Genomic DNA, 22,516 nt, shown 5'->3' on the forward strand with positions numbered 1-22,516 from the left:
GGGGGGGCCCCGCTGGGTCACACTCCATGTGGGGACTCAGGGACTAGGCCTGGAAATTCAGCAGAAAACGCCAAGCTGGGTGACCTTAAAAAACACACATAAGCTGCCCCTGGATCCACTACCAGCCCTGGATTCCAAAATATGCCTTGACTGCCCTACCTCTGCTGAAATTCTGCTTGACTGCAGCCCACCCCTCCAGGGATGGATAGGGGCCTGGAGAGGAGCAATGGCAGGGGCAGGCGGCAGAGGTGTCCCCTTACTCCCAGGCCAGGACCCCATAGCAGGTGTGACCGACCCATCACGACCCAACTCTGCCCCTCCAGACTTCGTTTCCTGGCCAGTAAGGACATCTGGGCGTCCTTACATCCCGCCAGCAGCTGTGCTTCTGCCACAAAAGAGTTAAATCCGCCTGCGACCAGCGACCGGTGCCCTAGCAAAGCGCCTTCTCGGCGCCTCTTGATTGGCGGGTGGGAGTGGGCGGGGCCTGCTCAGGGATAGGCTTTAAAAACGGTGCCTGCCCGGCTGCCGCTGCCCGCACAGGCTCACCTTGGCCATGATTGGTGCGGCCAGCCGAGACCCGGCGGAGGCGCCCGAGGATCGGCGTTTCCTCAGGTCAGCGGGGATAGGGATACCCGGACTCTGTGGGGAAGGGGCAGGGCCGAGGGGGATAATGGGGAAAGGAGCATGGCTGGGAGGGGGCCGGGGGAATCCGAGGCCCACCCCGCCTTTCACTGCAGACAGCCCGCCGCTTCCCGCCTTTGACGCTGCATTGCCAGGGAAACGACAGTCGTAGCAAACCCGCTCCATGAATTATTCATCATCACTGCTACTGGCTCCTCCATAACCCTTTACCCCACCCGGGCCCACCTCCCCTTTCCATTTCCCAGGTACCCTGGAGCCCCCATCTCAACTCAATCTCAGCTCCTCAAATGCTTACACCCCCCATGGTGATCCCCCTGCTATTACCACCTTGTCTAGACAAGGAAACAGGTCTCCGGAGGGGAGCCACTGCCTGAGCCAAGGCTAGGGCCATTTTTGAACACCTGGGCCACTTGTCGGGGGTCTGGAGCCAGCAACTATGGCAGTCTCACACCTTGTTCTGAGTCATCCTGTGTGACAGGGGACACCAAGCAGGGCTGGAGAAAGCCAGATTCATTTCTCAGAAGTCTGCCCACTGTCTGATCAGTTTCTCTTCTCAGGGCAGATATTGTCAGATCCAGATTCTGGTGCTATCCAGATTCAGCTGAAACACCCAGCACATCCCAGGCAGGGGGAGATGAATGTTCCAGAAACAAGCAATGGCCTCATCTGGCATGGGGGACAGTGGAGCACCTCAAATGCCAATTGAAGAGTGGTGGGGCTCTGTGGGGTGGGTGGGAGTAGAACCTAGTGAACTAGGGGAGAGGAGGCAATGAGTTTAGAGACATAATGGGGGGCATGTAGGTATGATGAGGAATTTAAATATTCTCTGAATACTGGGGAGCCTTAAGAAGGTTTGCAACGGCATGATATGATCTGGTATTCAAATTTTCAAAGCCCCCGTCTTAGGTGGTGTGGAGTTTGGGGCGGGGGGGGGGGGGGGGAGGGGGCATGAGACTGCTGTTGGCAGCCTGGTGGGCAGTAGTGGCAGGCTGGTGAGAAGAGACATGAGGGTGGAGAGAAACAGACGGAGCCGAGAGCACAGGGAGGATCTGGCATGGTCATCCTGGCCTCGTGGCTTCACCTCCAAAAGAGACCCCTCCAGCCTGGCTGGCGCGGCTCAGGGATTGAGCATCAACCTATGAACCCAGAGGTCACAGTTCCATTCCCAGTGTGGTGGGTATAGGAGGCAGCTGATCAGTGATTCTCATCATTGATGTTTCTCTCTCTCCTTCCTTCCTCTCTGAAATCAATAAAATATATTAAAAGAAAGAAAGAAACCAATGTTTTTAAAAACAAGAAACAAAAGAGCCCCCTTCTGGAAGCATTTTGGAAGTTCCCTTTGAAACCAGGTCACCTCAGCCCTTCTGGGGCTGGCGGGGAAATCCTGGGCCTCGAAGCCCTTCTCATCTGGCGGGTAGGCTGGGGGGACAAGAGGAACTCTCATAACTGAGGTGCCTCCCCCTCCCCCTGGTCCCACATGGCTCTGCCCTGATTCCCACTCATACCCTACCCATAGCCTCCACCTCAGGGTCCTAGCCTAGACCACCCTCTCCTATGGACTCCCCATTATCACTCTAATGACCGGTGAGCCAGGAAGATAATTTTCCAAGTGGTGATGAGATCAAAGCTTTGGGACAGAGGAAGAAGAGGAATGGGTGATCCTCCACCCTTCTCATCCCACTCTCCACTCTCCTGTGAAGAAATAAGCCACGTTCCCAAACACCCTTCACAGGAGCTGGGCTGGCCTTCCATGCCAGGGAGGGGGGAGGGATGGGTTTGCTCTTATTTAGCCCCACCGTGAGCTCCTTTTCCCACCTGGTACTTCAACCTCATCTGACATTGGCTGAAGACAAGTTAGGGGTTGAATCTGGCTCTGCTGCCATCTCAGGGCATGTGACCTCCCTGCCCTCAGCCTTCATCTCCCCCATCTACATGGGTCCCCAAAGTATGTATTCTGTTTCTCTCACTGCTCCAGCCACACTGGTCTCTCTTCTGTCCCTCGAACCTGCCAAGCTCTTCCACCAAGAGGCCTTGGCCCTTGCTGTTCTTGCCACCTGGATTATCTACCATCGTGCACCAGGCCAGCTCCTCCAGGAAGCCTTCCCTGACTCCCCATCCACAGCAGTCCTCATTTTCCACCTCTGCCCCTCCTGCTGCTTGGCCTAATCACACTGCAAAATAGGCTGGAAGGTTGTGGTTTTCCTACTCACGGAACTGAAGGAGGAAATCTAGGATTCATCCCAAACTTCTGCCCCATGTGTAGATCTTCTGCTGCTGCTTTGTTCATACTCTGTTTGTGGCTCTGAAGACAGACACCAAAGGTGGAAGTCTGTTTCCCCACTCTTCTGGCATGACCCTGGGCCACCCACTTGGCTTCTCTGAGTTGTTTTTCCAACTCTCTGGGCCTAGTTCTATTGCTATTAATATTATTATTTTAATTGCGTGTGCTTTTTATTTTTCTTATTTTTTTAGATATGTTTTTATTGATTTCAGAGAGGGAGAGAGAGTTTGGAATATCAATGATGAGAGAGAATCATTGATTGACTGCCTCCTGCACGCCCCCTACTGGGGACTGAGCCTGCAACTGGGACATGTGCCCTTGACTGGAATCGAACCCGGGACCCTTCTGTCCACAGGCCGAGGCTCTATCTACTGAGCCAAACCCGGTAGGGCCCTAGTTCTATTATTGTTATTATTACCCTCTCTAGGGTGTGCTGAACTGGGGGTAGATGCTACTCCCCAGCAGGAAGGTCCTGCCAGCTGCCCAACCCGATTCTGGAGTGAGGAACACCTGGTCTTCAAAGCCAGCTCTCCTTCTCTGCCACCACCAAGTCCAGGCCCTTTGGAAGGCCCTTAAGCAAGGGCCAGCCACCTTGGTCCCTGCTGTTAGAAGTGCCCAACACTTGGTTTAACACTCTGCCATCACCATCTTGAAATTCTTAATTTTGAACAAGGGGCCCCACATTTGCATTTTGAATTGGCCCTCAAAATTAACCGAGCCCATCCCACCTTCACTTTTGCAGAGGAAGCAAGGCTTGGGAAGATGAAATAGACCCCAGTCACTCCAGCAACCAACTCCGTAGTAGAGTTTTGTCTCAAGCGAGTTGGCTCCATCTCCCTAGGCACAATTATTTGAGTTTTACAACTATCTTTGAAGAGGGTCACATCCCACCTCCCTAAGTGAGCTGTCAAACGCCTCTGCAGCCTTCACACACCTCCCTCAGTCCCCCGTCCCCCGCTCCCAGTCCAGTCAGTACCCTCCAATGTCCTGGAGCTCAGTCAGTGACTTCCTCTGCTTGCAATCCACCCATCGCCCCCATCACAGTCCTTCAGGCTCCATGCCTCCTTCTGGGTTCCTCCCACCTTGGGGGCTGGAGGCCTCTGGGTGGGACTCAGTCTTCCGCGCGTAGGAAGAACAGAACCAACATGCGCCACCACGTGCTTCCTCGCCCACCAGAGGGCGCCGGCGCACCAGGCTTCGGTTCAAACCTCCAGCTGCCTGCCCGGTTCCATTCAATCGCTTGCGCATCGGATGGGGAAACAGATTGGGGTTGGGGGGGCGGGGGGGGGGGGCGGGCATCAGAGACTGGCTCGGGACATTGGTGGTACATTTCTGACTCCATCTGAGCCTCTGCCTCCATCTCTCTGTGTCTCTAAGCGTCTCTCTCAACTCTGTCCCCCAGCACGGAGGAGGCAGCTGCTCTGGAACGGGAGCTGCTGGAGGATTATCGTTTTGGGCGGCAGCAGCTGGTGGAGTTATGTGGCCATGCTAGTGCTGTGGCTGTGACCAAGGTACCTAACTCCTGCCCCTTGACCTTGACCCCAGCCGGATGGCCAGCCTACCAGAGCCAAGATCTAGCTGCATGACCCCCATGGCCCAGGGATTGGGAAGCATAGCTGTGTCTGGCTCTGGGGCAAACACTTGAGGTGTCTGCAACGAACTGGCAAATTATAGCAACGATAATACTAGTATCCGGTGCTTTGCCCCAAGTTACCTCTGAACAAGAATAATAAACTGACACCAGTTAATAAACAAACTCCTTAGAAAAATGCCCAATAGTCAGGGCTCCAGTATATAATCCTTCTCCTCTTCCTCCCCTTTTTCTCTTCTTATTACCACTGTATATTTTTTTAAAACTCAATATTTTTCTCTATGTGAACTCAATTTTTTTTACTTAAATGTTTTTATTTCCAAATGAAACATATCCTGAGTGAGGTGCCCAAAAGAGAAAGAAATGGAGGAAATCTAAGCCACAGAAGCAAAGCCAGTGTAGTAAACTCGTCTCATTTTTGCCCTGAAAGCCCCAAGTACATCCAGAAGCCCCTTGGTCTCAGCCAGTGTCACCCTCCCTGACTCTGGTGTTATGGGTTGCAGGCCTGGTCAGTGTCAGTCAGACCTCAGACCTTGGGGAGGAGACTAAAAAATGGAATAATTTCCCTTCTGTGTGGTTGAAGGTTAGAGTATGGCCAGGCCCGGTGGAGTCAGGGAGAGGCCCCATGAGACTGTCAGAGCTTCTATATATTAGAGGCAAACCGAGGCTGGGAGAGGAGAGGGGGCCGAGTGACAGAGTCAAGGTAGGCTGGGACTCTACCACCAGCATGCTTAACTGCTGTATTAAAGAGAGAAAGAGAGAGGGATGCACAGGCCCACAAAGACAGAGAGAGAGAGAGAGAGAGAGAGAGAGAGAGACAGAGACAAGGAGAAAGACAGAAAGAGACTAGACAGAGAGACACGGAGAGAATCTGAGAGATACTGAGAGACAGGGAGGTGAAGATAGGCCAGTGGAAGGAGACAGGGGGAGAGAGACAGGGCATGGCAGGTTGGAAAAGTACCTCCCCACCAACTCTGGGGCCTCTGGGAGGGCCTGGAAAATGGGTGGGGGAGAGGAAGCCACTGCAGTGGAAAAAGGTGGAAGAATGTCTGCAACTCAGGCCGAGAATAAACAAACCACAGTCCAGGCTCTTGGGCTCTCAATGGTGGCTGGAGACATGCTTTCCTGTTCTGGCTTGGCAGATCCTGAGGGCAGATCCTCTGCATCTCCAGGGAGGAAACTGAGGCCCCAAGTGGCCCAGCCCCTCACCCAGATTGCTCCCAAGCCCCATCCCTTCCTCTACCTGGGGCCTCAATTTCCCCACCCGATCAAGGAGGGATTCCAAGCTACGTGCCTTTGCCTTTGCTGTGCCCCCACCAGGTGTTCCCCTTGCCTGCTCTCTCCCGGAAGCAGAAGACGGTGCTGGTCGTGTGCGGACCGGAGCAGAATGGGGCGGTAGGGCTGGTCTGTGCCCGGCACCTGCGGGTGTTTGTGAGTAGCAAAGACCCCCTTGGTGTCCCAGGGCCACTCCCCATTCTGTCCCTGCAGAAGTCACTTCCTCCTCTTGGTAGTGTTCCAGGGGAACATTGAGACTGGACAAGTTACAGAATAAGCCCAGTGCTGCTGCCTGGTACCAGGTCTGGAGGCTTGGCAGAGCCTGGAAAAGCTTGGGCAGCCCCCACACTGACCCTTTCCTGCCCCCTCCCCCCCCCAGGAGTATGAACCGACCATCTTCTACCCCACACGTTCACTGGACCCGCTGCACCAGGACCTGACCACCCAGTGTGAGAAGATGGACATCCCCTTCCTATCCTATCTGCCCACAGAGGTCAGCACTCCTTGACAATAAGGGGCAGGTGGGGGATGGTGCTCCAAGGCTGCCCCTCACCTTGCCTTCCCTCCCAGGTCCAGCTCATCAATGATGCCTACGGGCTGGTGGTGGATGCTGTGCTGGGCCCTGGCGTGGAGCCCCGTGAGGTTGGGGGCCCCTGCACACGTGCGCTGGCCACACTCAAGCTGCTGTCCATCCCCCTCGTGAGCCTGGACATTCCCTCAGGCATGCCAGGTGGAGGGGGGTGCGTCAGGGCCTGGGAGACCTGGGGGCCCCTGTTCTCCAGCTTTTGTTACCCAGTTTGTCTGCCTACTCTGAGCCTCAGTTTCCTTGGGGATGGATTGTGCACCCTGGGTATGGCAGAGGGCCATGTCCATCCCTCAGATGGGGACCCTGAGGTTGTTGCCCAGGTGATCCTGCATCCCCTCCCCACGATGCTCAGCCCAATGTGCCCAATGCCCACCCTGGCCCAGTCACCAGGCAGACGTGAGCTCACTCAGCAAAGGCCTCGCCCGTCCTGGCCGCCGCCCTATGCCTGTTGGAGCCATTAGGCCACGGGCAGACGGAACAAACAGCCGCTGGCCAGCCGGACCCTTCACAGGGGGTGGCCAAACTCAGAGGGACATCCCCTGGCTTGCAAGACCTCAGGGCCATCTCAGCAGGGTGCTGAAGAGCAGGGGTGGGGTGGGGTGGCTATGAGGAGGTGGGCTGTCTGGTATGAGGGTGGAGGCTAGGCTCATAGAAGGAAAGATTAAAGTCAGAGGGGAGAGGCTTTTAGTTAATGGTTTCAGACTCCAGTCAGAGGCAGGAGAGGAGGCAAAGCTCCTAGTCTGAAGGTGGAGGGTCATTTCAGAGGTGGCAGAGGCTGTGAACCAATGAGTGAGGTGGTGTGGTCTTGCCAAGTAAAAAGGCAAGATACAGCATGAGGGTGAGGCAGAGGTGTCAGATCAGAGGGAGGAGTACTGGGCAGAGGGAGGAGGATCAGTGCTCAAGTTGGGTGGGGAAGGAGGCACTTCCTGTCAGAGGCAAGAACCTGGGGCAAGGAGGTCAGATAGGAGAGGCTTGCTTGCGGATGGAGGAAAGTCTGTCCTTTGAGTGGGGATCTGGCCAGAGAGTGGAGGCTGCCTGGGAAGTCTGGGTGGAAAGAGGTTCTAGTCTAAGCGGGGAAGCTCAGGATTGACAGGAAGGGAGGTGTGGGGATAGACGCCAGAAGAGGCACGGGTCTGACCAGGAAAGGGCAGCAGGTGGAAATGATGCAGTCTGCAGGCAGAGGCTGAATCAGATGGAGGAGGACGATTGGGTAGCAGGGTGGGAGGAGGGGCAGAAAAGTATGAGGGCTCTGGCCAGAGGGGGAGGGAAAACATCTCCAAGGAGGGAAGGAGACTGGTCTGAGGGTGGAGGCTCCGTTCTTTGGGGAGGCAGGTCTGATCAAGACACTGTCAGAAAGCAGAAGCTGGGACTCTCCTCTGAGGGTGAGCACCCTTCCCAGCTCCTGACCTCCTCTCCCTCCCCTCCTCCCTCAGGCTGGGATGCGGAGACCGGCGAAGACTCCGAGGACGGCCTGCGGCCCGACGTGCTGGTGTCACTGGGTGCGCCCAAGCGCTGCGCTGGCCGCTTCTCCGGGCGCCACCACTTCGTGGCTGGCAGGTTCGTGCCCGACGACGTGCGCCGAAAGTTCGCGCTGAGTCTGCCGGGCTACACGGGCACCGACTGCGTGGCGGCGCTCTGACCGCTGCGCGTGCCCACGCGGCCTGGACGGGCCCCAATAAACACACATCCCACCACCTCCTGGCCTCGCCTCCTCTGTGCGCCGCGGGGGGGCAGACTCGGGGCGGCCCCAGGCGGGAGGGGCGGAGGGCGGACGGAGAGTGGGACTTCCCGCTGACCGCCGCAAAGGGGAGATTCTGGGACTTCCAGCCGCTCCGATGGCCTAAGGCCACTGGATCGAAGTTGGACTCCAAGGAGGGTTTCTGGCCGCCCGAAGCGTGAAGGTTCGGGTAGCTCCAGGCCCGATTCCAAGACGCACTGCCCACCGGCAGCTGGGGACCCAACGTGGAGAATGGAGGGGTGGAGGGAGGGGCTTCCAGCCGGCGACAGGGGGCGCAGGCCATTCCGAAGGCGGAGGCGCAGCCGAACGCACCGAGGGGGGGCGACCCGGAGCGGTTGCTCACACACATCACCGCGGGCAAAGAAGTTGGCCGGGCGTTGGCCGGGCGGGGCCTGGCCGGGGCGGGGCGGGGCCTGCGGTGGCGTCCCGCCCCCACCTTCAGCCCCCGCGGCCGCCAGACCCGCGGGAGTCCGACCCGAGCGCGCAGCGGAGCCCGGACCCTCCCTCGGACTCTCGGACCCGGCCATGGCATCACTGCCACCCCTGCTCTGCCTCTGTGTCGCCGCCGCGCACCTGGCGGGGGCCCGAGGTGAGGCGTCCCCAGTCCCCAGCACAGCCCCACAGGCGCCTGACGTCTGGCAGGGGGCCTGGAATGCCCCCCGCGTCTGGAGAGAGAACCCAGGGACCCTCGCTTCCCGACTCGGGGGTGGGGGGAGTGAGAGGGCACCTGGGAGACGAGCCCAGGACCTCCTGGGCGAACAGACCTTCCCCACTTTCTTCTCTCCTCCAAGAGACGGCAGGGGCGCTCGGAATGTGGATATGAACTAGGCTTTTCTGGGTCCCGGTGACCGTGGGTACCTATCTCAACCTCAGCCCCAGCGCCTGGACCCTGGATCATCTGGTCCTGGCCTCTCTTACCCACCCCCTCCCTTCCTTCACACACACAACTCCCATTCAGAAAAGAAAGTCTCATCTCTGCAACACTCGGTGGAGGGGGAATGGGGCCCATTGAGACTGAGGCTTCAAGAGGATAGGGACTTGCCTGAGGTCACTGCCCAGCCCAACTCGAGGCCTGAGACGCCAGGCTCAATTCCAAAGACCTCCTGCTGGCAGCATGGGCCCCGAGTGCAGATGGAAGGTAGAGTGAGGGAGCAACTTCCAACAGGCAAATGCACAAAGGGGAATGCGGCTCAGCCCGAGGGCAGAACACATCTAGGGGGAGAACTTGGTCTGGGGAGGAGCGTGGACAGACTTCCAAGGCCTATGGACCTGGGGCTTCGGGTCAGAGGAGGCCTCCTGGAGGCCGGGGTGCTGCAGTGCTTGGGGTCAGCCAGAGCTGGGCTCTGGCTTCTAAGAGCCTCGGTTTTCTCCCCTGTGAAATGGGGATGATCATGGCAGCACCTTGCATAAAAGGAGCTCACAGGGATTCCCGTCAACGTTCCCCCCTCCCTCCCACTCCTCATCTCTTCCACAGGCACGACCCTTATTGAGGAGCCCACGGAGACCACGTGGGGCCTCGAAGGTCCATCGCTGCACCCTGGCCAGCCCTCGCCAGCCCTGGAGGACTGGGAAGGTGAGTTAGCCAGGGTCCAAGCCCTGGCTCTGCTGTGGACTGTTGTGTAGGCTCTGGCTGGTGGGACATATGAGGAGGAAACACGAGCTGGGTGAAGAGCCCAGTGCCATTCTGGACATGACAACCCCTGGAAGTGGTGCCCCAAGAGATCTGTGTTAGGAGCAGGGAGGTGAGAATCGGGTTGTTTGTCAAGGAGGAAACGGAAGAGGGATGGTGGTGGGATGGTGGGACCACCTGCCCAGGCCATACAGGAAAGCAGGAGTTCTGGAACCTGGGTCTCCAGTTCCCAGGCCAGGAAAGTTCTATTTGATCGCTCTTGAACCAGAAAAGGATTCTGGGGGGTTGATATGGGAGGCCAGCCCCTTCCCTCCCGTGGTGGGTTCAGTGAGCAAGGCCCCGGCTGGCACTAACAAGAAGCTGCCAGGCAGTGGAAAGCTACAGCTCGGGCTGGTGTCAGGCAGGCCTCTCCAGCGGCCTTCATGTCTCGCCTCAAGTGTTCTGAATTCTGAGGGTGAAGACAGGTGAGACAGTGGCAAGATCTCTGCGTGCACTGATGCGCCAGCTCAGGCACCGGGCAGCCTTCCGGCGACCCCTTCACAGCTCCTTCTGCTTTGGAGGGCTCTGCATCAGGGTGGGGCCGGGGTGGGTGGGGCTAGCCCGGCGCTGCTCGCTCATTGGGGTGGGAGGGGAGGACCCCTACTTAGCCAGCATGTAAGGCCCGTAGCAGGCAGATGGGGCCCGACTGGCCTCAGCCCGGGTCCAAGTGCCTATGGTGCCCACAGAGGCCAGCGAGTGGACGTCCTGGTTCAACGTGGATCACCCGGGCGGCGAGGGCGACTTCGAGAGCCTGGCTGCCATCCGCTTCTATTACGGGCCGGCGCGCGTGTGCCCGCGGCCGCTGGCGCTGGAGGCGCGCACCACGGACTGGGCCCTGCCGTCCACAGTCGGCGAGCGTGTGCACTTGAACCCCACGCGCGGTTTCTGGTGCCTCAACCGCGAGCAGCCGCGCGGCCGCCGCTGCTCCAACTACCACGTGCGCTTCCGCTGCCCTCGCGGTGAGGGCGGGGCTCCGAGGGGCGGGGAAGCGGGGTGGGAGGGGGTCCCAGGTTTTTGCGGATTTAGGCCTGGTGGCGGGGGAGGGGCGGGTCCTTCGGCAGCAGGGCCCTAGCACAGGGCAGGACCTGATGGGGCGGAGCTTCTGCAGGGGGAGCTGGGTTTAGCTTGGGCCCCAGGTCGCGGGCAGGAAGGCGCCCCGAGGAGCACATCTCTCTCTCGCTGCCTTCACTTGTCCAGCTCCGTTCTGTGCCGGAGTGTTCTGAGCCCACAATGTGTTTGAGACGCAGGTGGAACAGCAGGTTAACCTCGGGGAGGGAGGGGGGGAGGTACCTCAACTGCACCTTCGACAGTGCGCCTTGGGGAGCCTTGAGGGGAGCAGTGGGCAGGGCTTCTGTTCGGAGCACTGCCCTTGGGTGCACGTGGCGGGAGTCTTCCGGTCCCACACTGTCAACAGCTGTTCAAGATGCAGTCCCTGGGGTGGGCGGCCGCCTGACCCTCCCCATCGCCCTCCCTGCAGAGGCCGCGTGGGGAGCGTGGGGCCCGTGGGGTCCCTGTTCAGGGAGCTGCGGGCCAGGTCGTCGTCTGCGCCGCCGCCACTGCCCAAGCCCCACTGGGGACGCATGTCCCGGGCGTCCCCTGGAGGCACAGAAGTGTGTGCGGCCTCGGTGTCCAGGTAGGAGGGGCAGGGCCGGTAGAGGGACGAACCTAGAAGGGAGGGGCTAGTTTGGTGGAGCCTGGTGGGCGGGACCAGGATTAAATAGGCGGAGCCTGGAGAAGAGAGGCGGGGCCTGGGTACGGGGGCGGGGCCTGGAGGGCCCGGACTCGGTTCACGAGGAGATTGGCCCTGCCTTTCCTTTTGGCTCCTCCTCTCGAGGACCATTGGTGAATGTGGACAGGTGAACATCCCCGGGTCGTGTTCAGGCCTGGGCCCATCTGAGGGGGCGCTTCCCCTGTGCGCACGGCCGAGTGTGGGGATGTCCCCGTGAACACGGACACACACAGACGCACTTGGGGGCTACACACGCGGCATTCGCAGCCCCTGCCTGTCCCACACGCCCACATGGGCACGTGCTCACACCCTGGCAGACACGATACCAGGCCTTCCCAGAGCCAGACACCAGGCCAGCCAGGAGGCGACTGGAAATTCCGATCCGGCCTGGACTTCACAAACATGCTCTGGAGACTGTGCCGGCAGAGCCCGCAGTCGGGTGGGGGAGCATGATGGCCAATGGGGTGGTGGGGTCCCCACCCTACCCGCCTGGCTCTGCTCTCCCTGTGGCGTCTCTGCCCTGAAGTTTCCAGTGGAATTTTCCATTTGGTGGAGAAACCGCGGTGTTGGGAGGGGAGGGAGATCTTCTGGGCTCAAGACCCAGCCCCTTGCCGGGCCCCCAGCCCCCGCCTGGACGTTTTCTCTCATGCTGGAAGGAGTTACCTCCCCTGTTCCCTCCCAGGGCATCTTCCTCACCTCTCTGGACCTCAGATCCCTCCCCCTGTCCGGCCCTGACCACTCAGCCCCATCCTCCCCTTCACACTAGGGGCTGCTCTAAGCAGGGCTATGCAGAGGCACCTTTGCTGTGTAGGCCCTTCTGCCCCTCTGCCTCCCTGTGTCCTCCAGGGTGCAGCCCCAAAACGTGTGGATGCCCCAATCACATCCTCCTGGGCTCAGTGGTCACTCCATCTGGCCGGCCGCTACCAGGGGCCAAGGTCTCCCTGAGAGACTGGCCTGGCACTGTAGCCACCAGCGATGCCCATGGAACCTTCCGGATGCCTGGAGTGTGTGCCAGCAGCCAGACCAACGTCAGTGCCCAAGTGGATGGCTTCTCTGCTGGTACGGCCCAGGCCCAGGCCAACAGCTCCATATCTGCTGTGGTCACTATTGTTCTTGACAAGTTAGGTAAGTGCCTTGTGGCAAAGGGGATCAAGAAACTGGGGAGGAAGTTCTGGGTGACGCCAAGCACTCGGGATTGGGGCGGTGTGATAGGTCAAGGTTGCTGGGGGAAGAAATGAGATGTGATGCAGTCATTGAAGGCGCAGGGTAAGACATAAGTTGCAGAGAAGCATTAAGATGGGGCATCATGTTGAGCAGAGTGGGGTGAACTTGACTTGGGGGAATAGGGCGTCCCTAGAAGGAGAGGATGGACCCTACTCTTAGGAAGTGTCATTGGGAGGAGTTGGGATGGGGCAGTGCCCTGACCTTTGCCACCTTTGCCCTCAGAGAAGCCCCACCTGGTGAAGCACCCCGAGTCCCGAGTGAGAGAGGCAGGCCAGAATGTGACCTTCTGCTGCAAAGCCTCAGGCACCAAGAAATACTCCTGGTGAGTGCCCTGACCTGTGCTCAAGGGCCCCGTGCCAGCTTTGGTATTGGATTGGATTTCTCATGGTATCTGGTGCCTCACAGACCAGGAGGGAGCTGTTCTGCCTCCTCCCTGGGCTGTGTTCTGGGTGGGGACGGTGTAGGCCCACACCTGTGCCAAGGGCCCCCATGGTGTTGCCCACCCGACACCCAGGTTTCACAACGGGACCCTGCTGGACAGGCGAGAGCACAGGTATGGGGCGCACCTGGAGCTTCGGGGACTGCGTCCAGACCAGGCAGGCACCTACCACTGCAAAGCGTGGAATGACGCGGGCTCCGTGCTCTCTGGTGCTGCTGAGCTCATCGTGCTTGGTGAGCACCCTGCCACCTCCCCCAGCGAGTCCTAACTCAACCTCAGACGGAGCCCCAATGGCAAACTGATTTTGGACCTTGCTGAGTCTGATCCCAAGCCCCCACTGATCCCCTGACCCCAGGCCAAGCCCCCACCCTTGGCCTCTAATGGAGTCCTCCCCTTCCCCTGATCTGGCTGGTTTCTTGCTCTCCAGCTCCGGGACAGCCAGCCTGTGACCCCCAGCCTCGTGAGCACCTGATCAAACTCCCCGACGACTGCAGTCAGCCGGGCAGTGGCCCCGCCTATCTGGATGTGGGCCTCTGCCCTGACACCCTCTGCCCCGGCCCAGCAGGCTCTGGCCCCAGGTGTGGGGATGCAGGCTCCCGGTGCTGCTCCGTGCGCCGCCTGGAAAGCAGGCAGATCCACTGCTCCAGCTACGTCCTTCCTGTCAAGGTGGTGGCCGAGTGTGGCTGCCAGAAATGTCTGCCCCCTCGCGGCTGGTCCGGGGCCGTGTGGTGGCCCGCTGACACAGGGGAGCCCCTGCGATTTGCCCAGATCCTGCTGGGTCTCGAGCCCATCGGCTTTACCTCCTACCAGGGCGACTTCACCATCGAGGTGCCCCGCTCTACCCAGCGCCTGGTGGTGACTTTCGTGGAACCCAGTGGCGATTTCATGGAAGTTGTCAGGGTCCTGCCTTTCGACCCTCGAGGCGCTGGTGTGTACCACGAGGTCAAGGCCATGCGGAAGAAATCCCCCGTCATCTTAGATGCCAGCCAGAGCAACACGCTCCCCCTGGGGGAGCTGGAAGACGCGCCTCCTGTGGGCGAGCTGGTCCTCCCACCTGGAGCCTTCCGCACGGCCGACGGAGAGCCCTACTCCGGGCCCGTGGAGGCCCGGGTGACCTTCGTGGATCCCCGAGATCTCACCTCGGCGGCTGCCGCCCCCAGTGACCTGCGCTTTGTGGACAGTGATGGCGAGCTGGCCCCACTGCGCACCTACGGCATGTTCGCGGTGGACCTCCGGGCCGCCGGCTCCGCCGAGCAGCTGCAGGCCGGGCCCCTGGCCGTGCGTGTGGCCGCCGGCCAGATCCGCATGGCGGGCCATGTGGAGGCCCTCCAGCTCTGGTCGTTGAACCCCGACACAGGCTTGTGGGAGGAGGAGAGCGGCTTCCAGCGCGAGGGCTCGGTGGCCCCCCGGGTCCGCCGGGAGGAGCGCGCCTTCCTCGTGGGCAACGTGGAGATCCGCGAGCGGCGTCTGTTCAACCTGGACGTGCCCGAGCGCCGCCGCTGCTTCGTGAAGGTGCGCGCCTACGCGAGCGACAAGTTCGCCCCCAGCGAGCAGGTGGAGGGCGTGGTGGTCACGCTGGTCAACCTGGAGCCTGCGCCCGGCTACTCCGCCAACCCCCGCGCCTGGGGCCGCTTCGACAGCGCGGTCACGGGCCCCAACGGAGCCTGTCTCCCCGCCTTCTGCGACGCGGACCAAGCGGACGCCTACACAGCCCTGGTGACGGCCACCCTGGGCGGAGAGGAGCTGGAGCCCCCGCCCTCCCGGCCGCGCGCGCTGCCGGCCACCGTGGGCGTGGCGCAGCCCTACCTGGACAAGCTCGGGTACCGCCGCACCGACCACGACGACCCTGCCCTGAAACGCAACGGCTTCCGCATCAACCTCGCCAAACCCAGGCCTGGCGACCCCACTGAAGCCAAAGGCCCGGTGTACCCGTGGCGCAGCCTGCGGGAGTGCCAGGAGGCCCCGGTGACCGCCAGCCACTTCCGCTTCGCGCGCATGGAGGCCGACAAGTACGAGTACAACGTGGTCCCATTCCGGGAGGGCGCGCCGGCCTCCTGGACCGGAGACCTCCTGGCCTGGTGGCCCAACCCACAGGAGTTCCGGGCCTGCTTCCTCAAGGTGAAGGTCCAAGGCCCGCAGGAGTACATGATCCGCTCCCACAACGTGGGTGGCAGCCACCCGCGCACCCAGGGCCAGCTCTATGGGCTGCGGGATGCCCGCAGCGTGAGAGACCCCCAGCGCCCTGGAACGTCTGCTGCCTGCCTGGAGTTCAAGTGCAGCGGGATGCTGTTCGACCAGCGACAGGTGGACAGGACGCTGGTGACTATCATACCCCAGGGTAGCTGTCGTCGCGTGGCCGTCAACGGGCTCCTTCAGGATTACTTGGCCCGGCACCCCCCACCCGCTCCCGCTGATGACCCAGCCACCTTTGCCATGCTGGCCCCGCTGGACCCTCTGGGTCACAACTACGGCGTCTACACGGTCACTGACCAGAGCCCGAGGCTGGCGAAGGAGATCGCCATTGGCCGTTGCTTCGATGGCTCCTCTGACGGCTTCTCCAGGGAGATGAAGGCTGATGCAGGCACAGCTGTCACATTCCAGTGCCGGGAACCAGTGGCAGGTCGGCCCAGCCTCTTCCAGAGGCTGCTGGAGTCCCCGGCAACAGCGCTTGGTGACATCCGCAGGGAGATGAGTGAGGTGGCCCAGGCACAGGCCTGAGCTGAGGGTCTCCTCCGTACCCTCCAAGGCAGGGCCTGGCAGTGACCTGGGCCCCAGCCTTGCTCCTCTGCCTTGTTCCGGACTTCTCTGTCCCTGGGGAGTCTCACCCCCTTCTCCAGATGCCCACTGCTCAGAATCCAGAGTCAGGGGCAATGGTGGAAATGCCAAAAGGTGATTATTGCTGAGAGATGCTAAATGGAGCTCGAGTTCGTCCTGACCGTGGGAGCCAGCATCCCGGAGACCGTCCAGGCTGGAGGGAATGGCTCCCAGATCACATGCTCTGATTTCAATTATATTTTGACTCTGATTTCAAATATTCTGCCCCTTGGGATTTCTGACCTTCGGCCTCAAGACCCCTGTGTGTCACTGAACAAGGTGCTTTATCGGGTCCTCTGCCTCAAGCTTTGTTCTGGGGGTTATTTATTGAAACAAAGCCTGGGGGTTGATCATGGGGGTGTGTGGGGAGTCCAGGCCCAGTGAAGGCCTGGGGAAGGGGCTTCTTGGTTCTGGGGTTGGGGGGCACAATTCTCATGTTTGGTGCTTGGAGACCCTCAGGGGGTTGAGGCAGGGAATCAATTAAAGATGCTTCATTTCCAACTCACGGTGTCATTCTCAGGGAGCAAAGGATGGAGGCTACGGCTGCCAGACTCAGACAAGCTTGGCAGAAACATAACCCCCAATACACAGGACATTCATGTGCAAACAGCTCAGGTGTCCCCACAAGGCCCTGGATGTGCCTCTCATAGGCGTGTGCCCCCTCCACCCTCCCAGGATGAGGCATGCAGAAGTGTGTCTGAGACACGTGTGTGCAGAGCTGACTCGTGAGTGGCCGGAACCTGTGCAGCCCTGACCGCTGAACACAGTAGTAGCTGCTGCCCTGGCCTCCTCGGTGCCTGGCTGTGTGCCTGTGGCTACAGTGGGCAGGGAGGGGCCCTGACAGGGTTGCATGCCCCAGGTGGTTGGAATTGAAGCCACTGTGGATTTCCTAAGCCACGGCCACAGCTGCCCAACCCTAGGCCCCACACCTTGGCCAAGTGGTATCCGGGCTGTCCAAGGCCATGGTCCTGGACCCTCTGACCTCACTGGGACCCTCAGTCTGGAGGTGGCAGAACCATCACTTGCTCTCATTCTGTCCACGTGGCTGGATGAATCCTCCTGGCACCCCATGGGGCAGGCACTGTTCTGACCACACCCCCACTTTCCAGACAGAGGCCCCCAAAAGGAGAGGCAAAGGGCTGCCTGGACCCTGGAGTGAATCCCACAGGGATGGGGGCCTCCCTTGGTGACCCAGCAGCTCCCTGAGCACATGAGTGAGACTTCCTCAGCCTGGAGATGTTGGCCCCTGGAAGGCATCAGAGTGGCATTACTGAGGACCTGGCATGGGAGGCATTGTGCCTGGCTGGTCATCTGGGGAAGCAGGAATGGAAGGGAGCCCAGGGCATGTTTGTGACTTCTGCACCCTCCCCTTTCCCCTTCTATCACCCACCCACCCGCTCAGCCGCCTACCTGCTCACACCGCTCCCGACCACCCGGCCATCTGCCTGTTCAGCATTTAGAGGTGTCATATCTGTGTGAACACCAGGGCCTTGGAGAGGGCCTAGCCCTGGGGAGGTAGGCTCACATGCAGACCCCAACACATCCTGCCGGCTCTTCTCCATCTGACAACTCCCAGCCTCTGCTTAGCCAGTGGTCAGCAAACTGCGGCTCGTGAGCCACATGCGGCTCTTTGGCCCCTTGAGCGTGGCTCTTCCACAAAACACCAGCTCTTCCACAAAATACTGACTTCTGCGCATGGGCCACGAAGTTTCAATCGCACTGTACGTGCGCGCCTGCACATGGTATTTTGTGGAAGAGCCACACTCAAGGGGCCAAAGAGCCGCATGTGGCTCTCGAGCCGAAGTTTGCCGACCACAGGCTTAGGCCATTCCCTTCGTGGGAACACGTGCCCCTGCCTAGTTGGTGGACATGGGGTCTGGAATGTCAGGAAGAAGGCCCAAACCCCAGCCTTGAACTGGATGGGCTGTGATGGACAGGAGAGGAGAGAAGCTTTGAGGCCCCTCTGGAGCCAGGAGACGTGCATTTATCCACACCTACTGTGTGCATGCCCCCAGCTGACAGGGAGACTCAGATGGGCAGGCCCCCTGCCCAAGACAACCAAACTCTGAGTCTGCCGGCTCCAGAGCCTGCTCAGGGCTGCCTGCCGGGGTCCTGGGGAGCAGCAGGAGTGAGAGGGGGCTCCCTTTGCAGCCAGCAGACGAAGCTGGCGTTCAGGCCAAGGGTAATGAGGTGTCAGGCTCCATAGCCAAATACCTTTCATTGAGAAAGTGTTGGGTCCGTGGCCAATGCCAGGCCTGGGTCAGGCGGGTTTGGGGCAGACGTCTGTCCCTCCTTCCCTGGGGTGGGGCAGGGGTGGGTGGGCATGATCCTGAAGCCCCTTCCCCAGCTGCCATGGCTGCCATGACTGAGCAGGGGCTTCTGGAGGGACGTGGACCGGCGGAAGGCCCAGCCCAAGCCAATGCTTGGCAGCAGGCGGGGACTGCAGCCCCAGCTCCTCCCCGTCCTGCTGACAACTCATCAGGAGGGCAGCACCTGGCCCCAGTTCCCAGATGAGAAAACGGAGCCTTGCCCTAACCGGTTTGGCTCAGTGGATAGAGCATCGGCCTGTGGACTGAAGGATCCCGGGTTTGATTCTGGTCAAGGGCACATGCCCCGATTGCGGGCTCAATCCCCAGTAGAGGGTATGCAGGAGGCAGCCGATCAATGACTCTCTCTCATCATTGATGTTTCTATCTCACTTTCCCTCTCCCTTCCTCTCTGAAATCAATAAAAATATATTTTAAAAAGCAACAACAACAAAAACCCTGATCCTCCAAGAGAAAAAAAGCCATCGCCCGAAGCCGCCAGCCCTGTGCCTCTGGCCGCTGCCTTGTGACCCCATTCGAGCAGCTGAGCCAGGAGTCCCCACCTCCACCGGAAAGTTGGCCTTCAGCCTCGTGGTAAACCCATTGCTCTCCCCACAGCTAGGGCTGCCAGACCACACCCCTCAGCCTAGGGGGAGAGGAGGGCGTGAGGCCCCCCAGAGACCCAGGCTCCGGAGCCACCCTGGGGTCAGCTCAGGGCACAAGGAGGCCCTCGGTCCCGCCCACAGCATTTCAGACTTTTATAATTTTAGAACCAGGGGTTTTAAAATTCCTAGCACCGTGAGTGGGAGAAAAATCTTGGAACAATGTTTAAAATAAGAGAGTCTTAAAACCACAGAACCCCAGAAGAGGAAGATAAAAATGAACACACATTGAGCACTGACTGGATGCACACTCCCCTGCTCCCCCAAGGTCTAACGTACTTTAAGAGCATCTAATGTTTATTTATTGTCTAGGGGCTCAAAACAGGCTTTCAGGGAGGTGATTTTCACACACACACCTCCACCTCACAGCTGGATGGCCTTGCCCCGGGTCACACAGCAAATAGGGACACTGTGGACTGGGAAGAAGGACAATGTTTCCCAGAGCAGGGAACATAGGCACTGGGTCTTGAAGGATGTGTAGGAGTTTGCCAGGTAGCAAAGCAGGAAGGGCATTCCAGGGAGCTGCGAAGGTAGATGTGAAGGCCGGCGGAGGAAAAGGTGAGGTGGGCATGGAGCGCAGCTGCGGGAGGGCGGCACCCAGGGAGGTGCACAGGGCTCCGAGTGCGGAGGGCGCCCCAAGTTGTCTCTGGCAGGTGAGTGCAAGCTGCAGAAGGTGCCAGAGCAGGGGAGTTTGCACAGTTTCTCATAACAAAGACTCCCCTGGAATCGGTGCAGGGTTCAGCTTGTGGCAAAATGCGTCTTTATGGAGCTGGGGTCTGCCCCCTTCCACGTGGCCGCCCAGCGCCCCCTCCCCTCCAGCCTCCTGTTCTGGCTGAACGTTCCTGGCTCCTCCATCGGGGCCTCGTGGACCTGGCGTGGCCACCCACCACTTCCCCAGCCCTGTCTGTCTCTCTCATCAGCCCTCGGACTTGGGTCTGACCCAGTCTCAGACCCCAAAGACTGGAGCCAGCCTGGCGGGGAGACCTGGCTTCGGTCGGGTCGGGGGAAGGCTTGGCTTTCGTGGTGGAAACAGAGGCAGGGCGACGGCCGAGAAAGAGCAGTCTAGGCAACTGTGCTGACCCCTCCCGGGCAGGAGCTGAGGCCAGGCCCCAGGGTCTGGGGTGGGTCTGGGCAGGCGGGAGGGTGGGAACTCAGGGATGAGGGGACAACAGGCACAGACATTTGGGGATGGATGTGGGGGCACATACACGACCCCACCCAGAGTCACAGCCACTGTGTACACAGTGGATAGGGCACATGGAGCCAGGCGCCCTGTCTTCACTCCCAAGGTCACACTGTCCTTGTCATGCTCTGTCCCCGTCCTCCCCGGTCAGACACTCCCTCCCGGAGCCTTGCTACCCCTTTAGCTGCTCGCCACTCCCACTTGCAGCCCCACACGCAGTCGCCCGCCCAAGGTGCACATGGGTCGACTCGCCCAGCACGCTGGACACAGGGGACACGCCGGACACTGTCCCACCTTCACAGCCGCACCGGCAGATGCACCCCCACAGGCAGGCCCGTGACGAAGGGTCATGTGGTGGCACAGGGCACCGACACACCCACGGTCACCCTGCTTTCTCCCCACATGTGGGGGCCTCTGACACCTAGATGTCCAGAATGCCCTAGTAAGGACGATTCTAGCCCTCACAACCCCCCACAATCCTGGCCCCCAGGCACACTGGGCCACAGCCAGGCGCACGTGAGCCTCCCACCCTCTCGGGCCCTACGGCCGGCGGCGTGGGCTGGAGGGGGGCGGGGGAGCTCGTTCCAGCTGCTTTTCCTGGGAAGTCCTGCATCTCCTCCTGCTGATTCAGCCCTGGGGCCGGCCAGCGGGGCTGCCAAACCTCAGGTATGTCCTCAAAGGCTGCCTGCAGGGCCTCCACCGAGGCGGGGGCGGGGAGCTCCCACTCAGGACTCAGCTCTTCCCTGGGACCCGCCCTCCCCCGCAGATGGAGCTTGCGCTTTAATGGTGAACAGGAAGCCGAGGCTGGCGGCTCGCACCCCCAGTTCTTCCCGGCTGAGCCAGGAAGGGGTCCTGCTCAGCCCGCTCTTCTAAAGACACCCCTCTCTCAGGTGGTCTGGGGGGGGTTGGCCTGGCTGCCTATCCTGGGGCCTGGCATAGGGACAGGAACAGACAGACAGACAGACAGACACACGTGTGCGCCCATGTGATGGCTACATGCAGACCTGTGGGTACACATATGCTTGATGCTCAGCTCTGGACTGGCTCTCACAGAGCCCCATTCTGCAGAGCAAGGCAGGGACACCCCCGCCTAGAGGGTCAGGGCTGGGCCAGCAGGAGGGCCAGGGGCTGGGAAAGCCCCGAATGGGCCCAGGGAAGGCTTTCGGCAGGAGAGGGCATTTGATGTGGGCTTTGGAGGATAAAGAGGAATTTGCCAAACCAAGATCAGATGTCCGAAGGTCCTGAATACTGCTGGGGAGTTTACCTTTTGCCTCTGAGGGTTTCGAGCTGGGGGGGAGGGGGGGTGCAGGGGGGAGGGACACAATCACACAAACCACAGTTCACTACCAGCCTCTGCGCTCAGGGGCTGTCAATCAGATGCGGGGGCGGAGCTAGACCCAGGGGAGACCTCAGGTTTATGAAGCACCTGCTATGCACTGGGTTGTATTCTGTCAACCACCCTCTCAGGCAGGTTCCATTATCATCCCCATTTTGTAGCCGAGGAGACCAAGGCTAAGAGAGGAAGTCCCTTGCCTAGGGTCCCACAGGGAGGTTCACACGTAACCCTGGGCTCTGACCTGCAGCTGTGGCCGCCTGGTCTCAATGCTGACCCTGCAGTCTGAGGGACAGGACGGGAAGGCTCAAGTAAGTCAGCTTTGCCCAGGCTCGTGTCTTGGCACCTGGGGTCCTGGCTGGGGATGGAGACCCCTCTGCATGGGACACACATGCTCCCCTCAGGCCTCTTCAGCAAGGTCGTCCCCCATCCCTTGGCATCCGACTGCTGAGTGTTTTGTTTTTGTTTGTTTTTTTCCTAAAGAAATAGTATCAAGGAAAGGTGAGCGGAAAGATCTAATTATATTTTCAGAGGGAGAGAGAGAGAGAGAGAGAGAGAGAGAGAGAGAGAGAGAGAGAAAGAAAGAAAGAAAGAAAGAAAGAAAGAAAGAAAGAAAGAAAGGGAGATAGAAGGGAGCACCAATGTGGGAGAGACGCATCAATTAGTAGCCTCCTGCCCAGGCCCTGACTGGGGCCGGGGATCGAACCTGCAACCCAAGTAAGTGTCCTTGACCAGGAATCCAACCCTTGACACTTTGGTGCTTGGGCCGATGCTCCAGCTACTGAGCCATACCAGCCAGGGCTGCTGAGTGTATTTAACGAGGGGCTTCTAGGGAGAGGGCGGTTCAAGTGGGAGCCTGGGGGCGCCTCTCCAGGCCTTCTGGGAGGCCTGGGCCCCTGGCCTTGGTCCGCACCCACTGTCTGGCCCAGCTGAAAACAAACACTTGGAAATGGCCAACCCAACGGAATCTAGGTTGTGGTCAGGTCGTGGCTGAAGAAGCCACTGAAAAAACACGCAGTCCACGGGGCCAGGCCAGCTTACATT

The 22,516-nt window shown here is 60.0% G+C and overlaps 2 protein-coding genes across 3 annotated transcripts; both read left to right on the forward strand.

The window, feature by feature from the left end:
* Positions 1-106: 106 nt before the first annotated feature.
* YJEFN3 (YjeF N-terminal domain containing 3) lies at positions 107-8,069 on the forward strand. 2 transcript variants are annotated; one of them, XM_006100412.3, is made up of 6 exons: positions 107-612; positions 4,326-4,434; positions 5,835-5,945; positions 6,169-6,282; positions 6,360-6,510; positions 7,809-8,069. In XM_006100412.3, exons 1-6 carry the CDS (start codon positions 554-556, stop codon positions 8,012-8,014), a joined length of 750 nt encoding a protein of 249 aa, XP_006100474.1. In that variant the 5' UTR covers positions 107-553; the 3' UTR covers positions 8,015-8,069. The 2 variants fall into 2 exon arrangements, with proteins under 2 accessions (XP_006100474.1, XP_023619747.1); XM_023763979.1 differs by lacking the exon at positions 5,835-5,945.
* A 549-nt stretch (positions 8,070-8,618) lies between these two features.
* On the forward strand, positions 8,619-16,299 carry CILP2 (cartilage intermediate layer protein 2). The gene is made up of 8 exons (XM_006100431.3): positions 8,619-8,702; positions 9,588-9,686; positions 10,469-10,741; positions 11,260-11,415; positions 12,358-12,636; positions 12,958-13,057; positions 13,250-13,407; positions 13,602-16,299. Exons 1-8 carry the CDS (start codon positions 8,639-8,641, stop codon positions 15,890-15,892), a joined length of 3,420 nt encoding a protein of 1,139 aa, XP_006100493.2. The 5' UTR covers positions 8,619-8,638; the 3' UTR covers positions 15,893-16,299.
* Positions 16,300-22,516: the final 6,217 nt, after the last annotated feature.

Source organism: Myotis lucifugus, unplaced genomic scaffold (assembly GCF_000147115.1).
Source record: "Myotis lucifugus unplaced genomic scaffold, Myoluc2.0 scaffold_311, whole genome shotgun sequence".
In the NCBI taxonomy this organism is placed as follows: Eukaryota; Metazoa; Chordata; class Mammalia; order Chiroptera; family Vespertilionidae; genus Myotis; species Myotis lucifugus.